This window comes from Tenrec ecaudatus, chromosome 8 (genome assembly GCF_050624435.1).
Source record: "Tenrec ecaudatus isolate mTenEca1 chromosome 8, mTenEca1.hap1, whole genome shotgun sequence".
Taxonomy (NCBI): Eukaryota; Metazoa; Chordata; class Mammalia; order Afrosoricida; family Tenrecidae; genus Tenrec; species Tenrec ecaudatus.
The window spans coordinates 133257034-133270985 of record NC_134537.1 but is presented as its reverse complement, the minus strand read 5'-3'; the positions used below and the strand labels follow the sequence as shown (position 1 = coordinate 133270985).

Here is a 13952-nt window from a genome sequence, read left to right as displayed (position 1 = left end):
GATGAAGTCATTGTGACTTGCAGTCAACTCTATGGCCTTGGGGCTTGACTTCAAGTGGGTAAGAACTTTTGAGGAAAAAATTAGTCAGTGGGAAGGTGGGAGAAACTTCTATGGATAGATATTTCCTAGAACATGTCGAAGGTCAGTGGGAAGCTTTTTGGTGATCAAATGATCATACTGGGCTTTATAAACAGAAGCTGCCTACTAAACATACCCAAACTGTACAGTCCAGTAGCATTTCTCATGTTTCTGTCACTGTTTGTATTTTGTTAGAAGAATGTCAAGTTAGGTTTAAAAGCTCCCAAGTACAATTTCAGTTGTTGTTGTTACTTTGTGTCTAGGCGATTTTGTTATTTAATCAACTGTCTACTTTTTGGTATTACTAGATTCTCAAGTGGGTGTTTTGCGTTTTTGGAATGTTTCAAGAACCACACCTATTGATAATTTTAAGTTGAAGAAAACAGGGTTTCACTGCCTACATGTGCTTAATTCTCCTCCAAGGAAAAAATGTAAGTAAAAATAATATTACCTTTAAAATATTATATCTGCTTTCACATAAAATGACTCAAACTATGACACAAACAGCATATACTACTGAAGAGTATTATTAAAAAGTAACCTGAGAGGATGTATTTTCTAAAGGAGTAATCAAAGTTCCACAAAACCTAATATTACTACAATGAAAATACTCACAGCTCACCGACATTAAAAAAATACAATTAAGCAAAGTGTTCAGATAATCTTGAGACATCTATCTAGGGAAAATAAACAATGATATCCATGAAAGTAAATAAAAAATATCAATAATGTTGGGATTCAAGAATATTGGTCTAACATAGGAGACTTTGTTTTAAACTTTGTCCTTTTATTATCTGTGTGCTTTATAAGTAATTTTCAATGACAATTCAAAATAATGCTATTTTGGTGAGCAAATTTAATGTCCAATTTGTGGACAATGGAAAGTAGCAGAAAATCTCTGTATCTTAACCGCCACCCTTTACATAAATTGAAAATTGTATTTAGAGTACTAATATTTTTAAATCATGGAAACTGGAAGACCTAGAAATATGAAGACTGGGGAAGTAATACTGTGGTGATTGATGGGTTGTGTATGTTCCTGAATTTAGTTTTTGTTTATATTTAGAGGTTATAAACTTCCAGATCATGAGATGATCAAAATACCACAATTGTTTTCTTTCACATTACAGAACTAGTCCAGGACCATAGAGAAAAATAGAAGATCGTTTAAAAGCACATAAAAGAGTCAATATTTGGAGTGATTCCTTCAGGTTACACATTATTAGATATCTACTTTTATTTATTTTCTTTTGTTTCACCTCAGTTATTTAGTAAAAAGTGTGGAATAATAATAATTAAGTAAAAATGAAAAAATAAATGTAGGCATTAAAATGAGTCATTTATTTAGCTAGCTATGCATACAGGATGTAAAATCCACCCATAAGATCACCAAATTAAAATAGTAGGAAAATGTATCACAAGACACACGAGTTTTTAACCAAACTCTGAAAAAACTGCCAGTCCAGATTTGCTGCCATCCGTAGATTCTGCGAAATGAGCCTTATCCTTAGTGAAAACCAAAATCAAAACCCACAGCCATTGAGTTGATTCGAACTCATAGTAATTCTATGAGTTAGGATTCTGCCTTCAAACCCTCTAACAGGCTGTCATTTCTCACACATTAATTTTAATCCATTTCACTTTACCTCTCTTCTGTAGAACTGCAGCAAACTGATACAAAACAGGCTGAAAGTCGTTCCAGAAGCAAACTGACTTCTCTCACTCCCACGTAGTGGCAGGTGGGCTCAGCTGGCAGGCCAACTTCATGCATGGTGCCACGAGGGCACCTTTGAATCCCAAAGAAAAAAAAACAATGGCAATGTTTATCAATATTCAACTCTTTAATTAATAAGAGTGGCTTAATAGTTTATAGTGTTGTGTTTTTTCTTATGTTAACAAGAGAATATTCATGTTGTAATGAAAAGCTTCTTGGAAAAGGACAGTGAAGAAATGAAGAAACTATGGAAGAAATAATATATGCAAAAGAGCTGAACAAGGGGAATTTAAATAATTGAAATAGAAACGAGAGCTTATGAACAGTAAAAAACAAAATAAGACTCTGAAACAGGGAAGAAAAAGTGAGATGTACATTTATGTCAGGCCATCATCTTTAATTTGTGAATTAGAAATAATATTAAGAATCATTATTTTCATTGACTTGGCCACTAATGTAAGAGAGTTTTTTGCTCTAAAAATAGTGGAAAAAATCATTTGCATTCGTGTTTTTATCTGTAGAAGAGGGGGAAATTGTTACGTCAGAGAGAAAGGTTCTTATGCTGTGGTTTAATTTAATTTATTTAATCTTCATAACAGGTGGTCATTTCTCACACACTAATTTTGGTCCATTTCACTTCATCTGCATATCTCCTTTCAAAATAAGATATAATTTTGTGCATAATTTTCCACATTCTTGGACAACGTTATAAAAAGTGCTTCTGTGTTAGAAGAGTTTGGTCATTGCTCGGGCGATCACTAGTATACATTTTGAATAAAGGTAAATGATAGAGGTTCTTTAGAAATTAAGTGATGTTGGTTTCATTCAGCAGATGAAAGTCAACTGATGTAATACCTAAAGAGAAAGACAACCCCCTGCCTTTGTGTCCATTGCTTCTCTTTCCATGTAGTGTCCCATCGAGCTTGGGAGGGTTTGTTCACAACCGTTATGGAACCAGATCACCAGGCAGCTGGTTGAGTTTGAAAACCAAGCTTTCGTAATGAGCACAAAATTTACCTGGTATTTATCTTTTTAAAATTTATTTGTAGTTTTGATCCAGTCTCCAACCAAAAATCATTATACGTCTTCAACCAGTGAAGCAGTCCCACTCCCAAATTTGACACCGAATCATGCATTTTCTCTCCCTCCTGGGCATGCAGTCTGCTGTTTCTTGGACGGTGGAGTTGGACTTTATGATATGGGAGCCAAGAAATGGGATTTTCTCAGGGATTTGGTACGTCTCCAGCCATTCCTTACCTCTAATATTCTATTATACACAATTCTTGTTCGGTACAAATCCTGTAAGTCTATGTGTTTAACTTTACCAACACACTATATCTTTAAAAATTATTTTTCCAAGTATTCATGTACTCGAACTTCATCATAGATGGTTAAAGTATTTTGAAAAAATATATAGTATGAAGATAAAACTCATTATTTATTAAAATTTTAATCCTCAAATATTAAAATCTACTTAATTCATAGCATATGGCACTGGAAAACCATGTAGCTGTTTTATATTTTGGAAGGCACTATGAGAAATAGGATCTCCTTTCAGAAGAAATACATATGCATCTCTGCCAGTTACTCCAAACTTTATAATTATTTTTGAGAGGAATAGGGTGGAGTTAAATGTTTTCTAAGCTTCATTTAGATTGCTGAATTGTTATCAGAAATATGGCCAACACTGTGTGTCATTGGGTGATTGTTATCGTGGGCAGTTGGGTGGCACTCCGCGCGTCCTCATGTGCACTGCTGTATCGGGCTTTCAAGGTATTGGCATCTGAAAGCACCTTGTCAGGCCAATCCCTGAGGCGCCTCTGCGTGAGCTCAAAGGACCGACCAATCCTTAAGGAGAAAAGCCCTTCCACCTAGGCACCTCACTGGGCCTCCTAAAGGTCTTACGTAGAATAGACTATTATTGCCTTTCAGACATCACATGTCTTCTTCACCCCGACAGTAGCGCCTGGCGCCTGTTGTTAGGTGCCATTGAGCGGTTCCAACTGGTGACTAGCTACATAAGCCCCGTGAAACTCGGCCAGTCAGCACCTCAAAGTAACAGGCTTGCTTTTCAATATTTAAAGAAGTCGAGGGTGCCAGACTTACCCAACACAAGTCATCGTTTGCTCTCTCGACTACCGCTCCCATGAGCTGCAGGCTGCAATTCTGAATCTTCATCAGCAAGTCCTCCTCGCTTTCAACAAGCAAGGTCATGTCATCTACACTGGTGTGCCTGGCACCTAGCCAGATCTATTAACCCTTGTTGAATGAATGAGTGAATTAATAAATAAATGTACACCGTAATATGTAGTCTAATTAATAGTTACAAAAAAAACAAATTCACCAATTCTTTTAAAGATGGTTTTATTCATACAATTCAATAGTTCTGTCATATTATGAAGCATTGGGCAATCATCACCATAGTCAATTTTAGATCATTTTCTTGGATCAAGATTAATAAAAATGCTCCTTTTCTGAGGTTTGAATTACACTGATGTGAACATTTAAGAAATTTAAATATTGTTGTCCTGTGACCTCACTTATAAAAAGGGATATAGAGCTATATTTTTTCTATTACACAGGGAAGAAGAAAGCTCAATAATAATGCTGCACTTTAAGACAATTAATCTACTTTTCCTTCTAAATGAAAATATTGAATTATAGCAAAATAAATTTTGAAACAATATTTAACTTATTTTAAACCATTCCTTTTGTTGATATTCATTAAAATATTATTACATTCTTTTACATATTTATATACTTCCAGATATTCACAATGTGTAAATTTCCTGTAGTACTTCAAATTGTCCTTTACTTTTTAAAAATATGGAGGAAGAAAAAATATAAGAATAAATTTACAAAAACCTAATAATAATTTATAAATTAGCAAGGTTTCATGAGGGAGGAAAGGTGGTAAAGGAAGGGGAATGAATGAGGAGCTGATACCAAGGGCTCTAGTAGAAAGAAAATGTTTTGAGAATGATGATGGCAAAAAAAAGTACAAATGTGCTTGACACGATGGATGGATGGATTATAAGAGTTGTACGAGCCCCCAATAAAATGATTTTTTAAAGAAAGAATACATTTAGATTTTAATAAGTTTTATTAGTAGAATTTCATATAGCATAAGTTAAATAATTTTTCTTTTAAAGTATAGATCCATAATAAAATACATTTTATTTAAGAAATATAATTCTAATATAATGAGTATTTAAAAGTTTCTTATTAAAAATTATTTCAGTACTTCTCAGTTTTTAAAGTACCTACTATTTAGAAGAGGTAATAATTTTTTTAATTATTATCATTTCTCTCAATCCCAAATGTGAGTTGACTGGAAGAAACAAACATCTGATTCTGATATGATGTTTACCTAAAGCATTTTTAAAGATTACAAACTACAGAAGATAAATAAAATACTATTAAAATGCTTCTGACAAATATTGTTCCATGCTAATGCTCAATTCCTTAAAATTAAGAAATATACTGTTTCTTTTTATTGAGCAGAAAACAAAATAAAATATTTATAATATGATTTTTGATATGTGAGTTATCAAATTCCAAAAATAAGATTTGAAAGCATAGTGGTAAAAACAATCACATTTTAAAAAATACACCTAGAGGCAATTAATTCCAACTTCGATATATTTTTGAAAAAGAGCATAAAACAGTTCTAGCCTTGTGTACCAAGGGCTGGAAAAAACTCTCTTAGTTCTCTTTTGCAGAACCTGAGATTTTTATCTGTCTTCCATGGCAAAAAGTTAATTATGGCCTTCCCTGAAGATTGTGATTGCTTCTATTATCGGAGAGACAAGAATTTAAGGGACCCCTTTCTACAATTGGACTACAGCTGTTGGAAAATGGAAAGTCCTAGGCCTGCATTTTACATCCTAGAGCAACTTCTGCTCTACATGCAGCATGTTATAACTTCTGCTGCTTAGAGTAGTTGTAATTCCCACTCAGCAACATCTTAAAAGTCAAAATGTGACTCCAGCCATTTAAGTTGAGCTCGTTACATGCACTCTCATAAGCACATGACGGGTAAACTCTATTTTGCCGTATATAGCTAGCTTATATGGACTTGCATAAACCACTTTCTGTCTTCTGGGCTATTTGGGATCCAAGTAACCAGGAAAAGGAACATACACACCACACTGAAGCAGCAGTCCTCCTAGAAATCTTTGGAACAAAATTCATTGAAAATTGGGACCATGTCTGATTCTTTTTATTTGTGTCAAAATTGGGAGTATAGAGATTTTTATTTTCAGGTTTGTCTTGTTTTGTTTTTATTGTATTGCCCAAACAATATATATGAATGTATTAACAGTTGACTAATAACCTAGAATGTAAAGATGACACTCTCTTGTTAGCTGAAAGAGAAGAGAAATTGAAACACTTACTGATAACGATCAAACACTATATAGAGGATGTACAGTGTTGCCTATAGGAACAGGAAATCCAGGACAGATGAACCCCTCAGGACCAGTGGTGAGAGTGGTGATACTGGGAGGGAGCAGGAAGTGGGGCATAGAATAGAGGACCCAATTATAAGGATCTACATATAACCTCCTCCCTAGGGGATGGACAACAGAAAAGTGGGTGAAGGGAGACATTGGGCAGTGTAATATATGATAAAATAATAATTTATAAATTATCAAGGGTTCATGAGGGAGGAGGAGCGGGGACAGAGGGAAAAAAAGGAAAATGAGCTGATTCCAGGAGCCCAAGCGGAAAGCAAGTGTTTTGAGAATGATGAAGGCAACTAATGTATAAGTGTGCTTTACACAATTGACGTATGTATGGATTGTGGTAATAGTTGTATGTACCCCAATAAAATGATTAAAAACAAAACAAAAAATTATAGCCTGCAGTGTAGATTACAGTTCTACATAAAACAAAAACCCTGACAACTGGACCAATAAGTAACAGCATAATAAAAGATATGATTGAAGCTGTCAAGAACTGCATTTAACTAGGATCCATAATCAAATCATATATATATATATATATATATATATATATAATCAATGCCATTGAATCAACTCATAGATCAGAACAGAACCAATCCACAAGTTTTCTGAAACGAAATCTTTACATGATCAGACAGCTTCCTCTTTCATACTACACCTGCGCTGTCTATGCCGTTGGCAGGCCAAGGCTTTACCCACTATGTCAGACCAGAATGTCTTGGACATAACAGCCAGGAAATCAGTCAAACAACATATTTCATTGAGCAACTTTGCTACAAAAGATCTCTCTAACATGGTAAGAAGCAAAGATATCACTTTGAGAACTAAAGGGCTTTTATTGCCTCATATCTATGTGAAAACTGGACAATGAATAAGGAAGACCTCATGTCATTGAATATTGAATGTACTATGAGCTGCCAGAAGATTCCTTAGCATTGGTTAGACAAAGTCTCATGGCATGTTGTCAGGAGAGACCAGTAGCTGGAAAAGGACATCCTACTTAGAAAAGCAGAGGTTGTGTGACAAAGAGGAAGACCCTGAGTAAGATGGATTGACACGGTGGCTTCAACAATGGGGTCAAGCATAGGCATTGGGAACACGATGCAGAGCCAGGCAGTGTTGCATTCTGTTGTACATGGGTAGTTGTGATTTAGATTTTACTCTCCGACACCTAACAATAGTTGTTTGCTACACATACTTCCAGAACAGCATCCTACACACCATGAATAATTTAAAAGGCACATTTTGAATTGAAGTGAAATTGGAAAATGAAAACATTGTATCTATTTGTGTTTAGCTGCTGATTTGAAAAACTAGGGTTGAGTGAAATCTAGGTGGGGACAAAATAACATTGTTGTAGCAGCACAGAGAACATTCAACCACTGTGCTTATCCCGATTTCATATGGTTTTATTTATTTTTTGCCTGTCTATGTATTTTTCCTAATGTTTTGAAATCTATCATTCATGTGTCAGCTTGATTAGATGTTATACTTTGTAAACGACGGGTAGTTTTGAAGTAACTCTTAATATGCTTTTCTCATTAGTTGACTTATTTTTAAATGTTCTGTTCTTAGGGACATGTAGAAACTATCTTTGACTGCAAATTCAAACCTGATGATCCCAACCTTTTAGCAACAGCTTCGTTTGATGGCACTATAAAAGTCTGGGATATAAACACATTAACAGCAGTGTACACTTCGCCTGGTAATGAAGGGGTTATCTATTCCCTTTCATGGGCACCAGGTAAGATTTCTTTTATTGAAAGTTGGAACTGATTTGTCCCCAATTTTGTGTTTATCTGAGTTCTGTTCTTTCCATTAGATTTTTCACATGCTTATAGAAACATTTTAGTATCAACATGTAAAGTTAGTTTATGTTTTAGAATAGACTACCTGCAGAGAGACTTTGGCTCCTAGGACCCTGAATAATTATATGGAAAAGCCACAGCAAATCAGGGTCACTGTGTTAGTCTGGGTAGACCAGAGAAACAAATGCACAGACACTCACGTGTGTATAAGAAAGAAGTTTATATACAAGAGCAATTGAATATTGAGAAAATGTCCCAGCTCAGTCCAGATCAAGTCTGTAAGTCCAATGTTAGCCCATATGTCCGATACCAGTCTATAAAGTCCTCTTTAGACTCATGAAATACATACAATGATGCTGAATGCAAGAGGATCGCAGGCCAGTGGGTTGGAAGTCTTGTGGATCCAGTGGTGTTGCAAGCACCTCAGCACTGGTAGGGGTTTCTGTGCATCTTCTGTAGCTCCAGTTCATCTGGTTCTCTAGTCTGGTTGCATTAGGGGAGGTCCATGTGGCTTCTCCAGCTCCCAGGGTGTATGTAGCACCATGTGTCTTGTCCGTAGAGCATCTCCAAGGGAATGAGCCTAGAGAGAGAAGTGTCTCCTGCATCTAAGGAGGAAATACAGGAGTTCCCAGAACTCTCAGGAGAAGGCCATGCCCACACAGAGGTTTCATTGCTTATATCTTGATTGACAGGCCAGACTCCACCCCTTCACTCATAATCCTCTCAAATTGACACCACATTTTCTAACTACCACCATCACCTTGGCTTCTCTGATTTTAGCTGTATTTATATGGGTATGCAAAGTTATAATGATGTTATGTGGTACATATTATCCTGTGAAATTACTTGTAAATAAAATCTATAAAATATTAAATCCATAGTTTTAGAAAGGAATTTATTATCTCAAGCTGAAGTGGATGACCTTTCCTGCTATAACTTCTTTTGAAGTGTGAATGATTATACAGCAACTGAGACCATGTAATTCTGTGTGAATCCACCTTTATAATATTAAAGACCATTTTTCCATAATAAAATGTGCCATAAGGTTGGCACAGCCTTTTCTATGATCCCAGATGGATGCTATCTCTGTGCCTTCTATGTATAAAGTCAAACTTCAGACAGTTTCTCCCCTAACAGTGCCATGTACCAATAATAAACAATTTTATACTCCCAAGTAAAATTTTCAACTTAAAAGGAGGATTTTCCTCTCTGTATGCTTTACCTTTTTGTCCCAGTAGTTATATATATATTAATTTTCACTTGTATCCAGGAATGAAGAAATTCTGTGAGGTTAGTCCCCAAGCTTTTACTAACTGAAATAAGCTATGTCCACTCCTAACAGATAAGATAGATCTTATTTGTTAGCTTATTTCTCTGTATAGGGGAATTCTTCGGTCTATTGAATTCTTACATTTTTCAACTTACAGGCAGGCATTACAGATATTTCCCCAAAGTCTGGTATTCTCACAGAGGTGTATATATAAATTTTAGTTCCTGTATATAGATGCCTGAATCTGTTCAAATGAATTGATTTTCCAATGGGTTCAGACACACTAAAAGGTTAATTTCCATTTTATCTATCCCCCATCCCATACAATGAGGGAAAATATCTAGAGCAATGTTTCCTTACAACATTAAATTACAGCAATTTCTTTAAGCACAAAACACCTATTGTTATTGTAGACACGGGACTAATTGGGAGGAGGGAGGAAGTTTTATTTCACTGATTAAGACATACAGCACAGAAAGAGCTAACAAAACATCTCACCTGCTCCCTCAAAATGTCTTGTTATGTTTACTTTTTAAACATTGTGCTAGCCTTCATTTAGTAAGTAGCATAAGATGCAGAAGGGTGAGTAGCTTACTCAAGTAAGTGGCAGAATCAAGGCTTGATCAAAATTGTCTCACTCAGAAGCTGTGTTCTTAATCATTGCAATATGCATCATCTTCACAGCAGGGTCCCTTTGGGACATAGGAGGTGGACCTGTCACTGCAGCAGCTCAGCACTAGAGCACCGATTCATTGACCATCATCCCTTCTGTAGAAGTATGTGTCTCAGTCTAAAAATGAAATGGATAGTGTAGCAAAAAACATGGTTTTCAAATAATAACAGAGAAGCCTAAGCCCACTTAAAGAATTCTTTCACTCCCTGCTTTGAGAATTTGCATCCAGTAAATGGTTGGAAAAATGAAATGTTGTTATTATTTCCATCGTTATTGATGAATTTTGAACTAAAATGTGGATGAACCCTTAAAAGATAATGTTGATAAGGATATAGATAGGAAAGAGGTGATTTACAATTGTTTCTATGTCTTAAAGTAGCTACTATAGGAAATGAGGGGGAAAAACTGCAAATATAGGAATGTGTCACTAATAATTTAGAAACATGTAAAGGGGAGCACAATAAAAATATAAGAACTATGTTGAAGATGTGTTTTGTCATCACATTATTATCTACCCTAAAATAGTACCTACATATTCATATGCTACCTGAGCACATAAAGATGGACTGGATAGAAGACAATATTGAGGAACTGTTGGCAAATTCTACAGCTGTGATAGTTTTGTCATGTTAAGAAAAGGGTCACAATCCCTGGAAAGTGGAAATGGTTATTGTGCTAGTTGCTATCTGAAAGGCTAGTGGTTCAAGTCCAACCAGAGACACCTTGGAAGAAAGGCCTTGTGCCCTACTTCCATAGAAAACTCAGCCTTTCCAACCAGGAATCACCACGAATGGGGAGCAACTGCACGATACCTGGGGATGGCTGGTGGTCTTTAGATGCAGCCACGCTGAAATCGTGTCAGAGACTGGCTCCACCAGAATCCAATAAGAGTTACAGGGCTAACAGGATAGACTATACTTTGATAATCGTTGAAGTGGTACGATGGGAGTTTATTCATCTCATCTCTCTACATTTGCATTTATTTGATTATTCTCACCAAAAAGAGAAAATCACTACCTTGCAAATCTCATCTTATGCCATCAACATCATTAACTTTTTTAAAAAGAATGGTATCTGTGGCAAATGTTTAATGTAATGTCTTAACGAATTATTTCCTAAGGTGATTTAAATTGCATTGCTGGGGCAACTTCCCGAAATGGTGCTTTTATATGGGATGTTAAAAAGGGGAAAATGGTACAACGATTTAATGAGGTAAGATGTATTTATTGATAGCACAATAAAATAATATCTTTTACTACTTTATGTTCTAAAAATATTTTCTCCCTTAATTTACCAGTTAATAACCAGGTGATACATATGTTTTGTTTAATATTCTTGTTGATAATTTCTATCGTTGAACCCTTCACGTGAGGATACTTGAAACTGACAATTTATATAAAAGATTAATTTCCTGACACGGGATTGACAGCGCTGCAGTGATTGGTGAATACAGAGCATTGGAGACACCTTGCCAACTGCCAGCAGGCAACTGTGCTCCCTGAAGGGGAACCTTGGGTTGTATAAGCTGCACCCTGCCTCCTTCCTCCACATTCAACCCTCACTCTCCGCCAGCCCATCCCCAGGAGAACACAATCCCCATATATTACATCGGGAGCTAGAAGAACAAAAGAAGAATTGAGCCTGAAAATGACATAGGTTTAAATTGTTGAGCCTTAGAGATCAGATCTCTATTTTCTACTTGCGACCTTTCTGCATCTTGTGACCTGCAATGGCTACTCTTTTGTACTTGGACAGACAAGCCCCGCTTGGGTTCCAGTAACAGAGCTTCCCTATCGTAGGGACATCCCTGATTTCATCCATGTATTTTTCAGCATTCAGTAGTAGGATTAAGGTCAATATCGAAATGACTTACACCCTAGGTAATGAAAGTGGGAAAAATGAACAAAGCCAGCTTTGAGGAGCGATGTGGCAGAGACCTCTGAGAAGGAAACGCAGACTTAGAGAGCTGTCAATGCGCTTCTCATGCGTACAACCGACAGCACCTTCAGCTGGATAAAGAAAGGGCCTTGTTTCATTTTCATATCTGCCTTTTAAAAATTGGCCCACCTATAATCTCCCTAAAGATGAAAAACATAGCTAACTGCAGATGCCATTATGAATGTGAAACTGTATCTATGAGGGGCTTTTAAAAATTCATGGAAAAAACAGAATTAGGAGATAATGGAATTTTTCCACCATCAAGTTTTTGAGTGCTCATAAAACTCAGAAAAAGAATCAGTTGACCCAAACCCACCACCATCGAATCAATTTCTACTCATCGGTGGGCTGTCAGGCAGAGTAATTTATTCTATAGGGAGACTGAGGATTTCAAGCTTTACAGATCAGACTGCCACATTCTTCTCTTGTGGAGGAGGTAATAAGTTCAAACCACAGGCTTTTTGGTTAGCAGCCTAGTGTTTTTGTATATGCCCCCACTTTTGTATATGCCCTTAACTTTAGCCACCTTTTAAGTACCATATAAAATTGAAATGTTTTCAAAGAAAATTTTGAAAGTAATTGACCACAAACTTCTGTCTTCCGTGACAGAGTTTATGAATGATATTCCCATGTGCAATATAGTCCTTGTGTGTAATACATTGGTATCATACCAGCTAGAACTGCACCAGCACCTTCCCACTCCCACAGTGCAGCGAGCACATGCAGAATGATTCATCATACAAATATGCTGCTTCAAATTTTTCGTTACAAAAAAATGAAACCGAAATTTGGAAGAATGACCAATTGTAACAATGGCCATGTTTTCTGTCTCCCATGCAATTGTAAAAGCATGTCAGTCACTTTTTTCAGACTGGCATTGCAGGCCAAAGGTACACCCACCAAACTCACTGCCCTTCTGGCTCCTCGTGAGCTTATAGGACAAGGAAGGACGGTCCCTGTGAGTTTCTGAGACTGAAACTCTTTACAGGGGTGGAAAGCTCTCCTTTAGCCTGCAGAGCTGCTGGTGGTTCCGAACTGCTGACCTTGGGAAGAATCACCAGGGTTCTTCCCAGCAAAAGATACGATGCAGAAATTAACCCTTTGAATGGAGGAAGAAGCGAATTCAGGCCCTACACCTGTACTCATCAAGATATGGAGCCACCCACGTTACATCTTTAAAGTGCTCTTTTTAGGTTGACAGCTTTGCACTATTTTATATCTATATTTAGGCTTCTGGTCATGTCAAGAATGTCTCCTCTGATAGCACTTAGAAGAACAGCTGCTGATAGAAAAGTAATCTGTAGAAGGAATAAGTAATAAATAAATAAGAGAAAAAGGGGTGAATTATTTCTTATTGATAGGCATTTTGCATTTTTTGAAGCATGGGAAAGATGGAATATTCTGCATTGCCTGGAGTCATAAAGATTCGAAAAGAATTGCTACCTGCAGTGGTGACGGGTTCTGGTAAGTACCATGCGTGAAGTCGCCCTGCTTATAAAAGTCATACTTAACACTTGGTGTACCACGTTAGCACATACACTGAAATATCCTGAGACTTCATTTATACAATCTCTCATAAATACTAATGAGCTACGTAAGCACACACTACCTTCCTATTATGTTTCAGAAATAAATAATAAAGGATTGGTATTTTAAAAATAAAGAAAGGAAATTCTTACCTTCTTTAAAGCTAAGGGTCTTTAAACAAAAATGAAGATCTGACCTTATTTAAAGTGAAGGGTCTCTGCATTGGCTCGACGTAACCCCAAGGCTCGTTCACAAAGTTGGACATGTTAGGTGCCCCAACTCCTAGCCACCCTCGGTGCACCAGCACCGACACTGTCCGCGCTGTCCCTCGTAGGGTCCAGCAGATTGATGCCGCGCCTGTCAGCGCACCTTGTCAGGAGCCCTCCTCTCTTTCTCCCTCTTCTTGACCAAGCATGCTGTCCTTCTGCAGGAACTGGACTCCCCTGAACCCACCCCCAAAGTATGTGCGATGAAGTCT

The 13952-nt window shown here is 36.8% G+C and overlaps 1 protein-coding gene across 5 annotated transcripts in view; it reads left to right on the top strand.

The window, feature by feature from the left end:
• WDR17 (WD repeat domain 17) overlaps window positions 1-13952 on the top strand; it is an 88340-nt gene that overhangs the window by 34534 nt on the left and 39854 nt on the right. For all 5 annotated transcript variants that reach the window (XM_075555784.1, XM_075555783.1, XM_075555787.1 and 2 more), the window contains 5 exons: window positions 387-509; window positions 2842-3026; window positions 7834-8002; window positions 11130-11221; window positions 13329-13411. In XM_075555784.1, the coding sequence (XP_075411899.1) occupies window positions 387-509; window positions 2842-3026; window positions 7834-8002; window positions 11130-11221; window positions 13329-13411 (652 nt within the window). The remainder of the gene's footprint in view (window positions 1-386; window positions 510-2841; window positions 3027-7833; window positions 8003-11129; window positions 11222-13328; window positions 13412-13952) is intronic.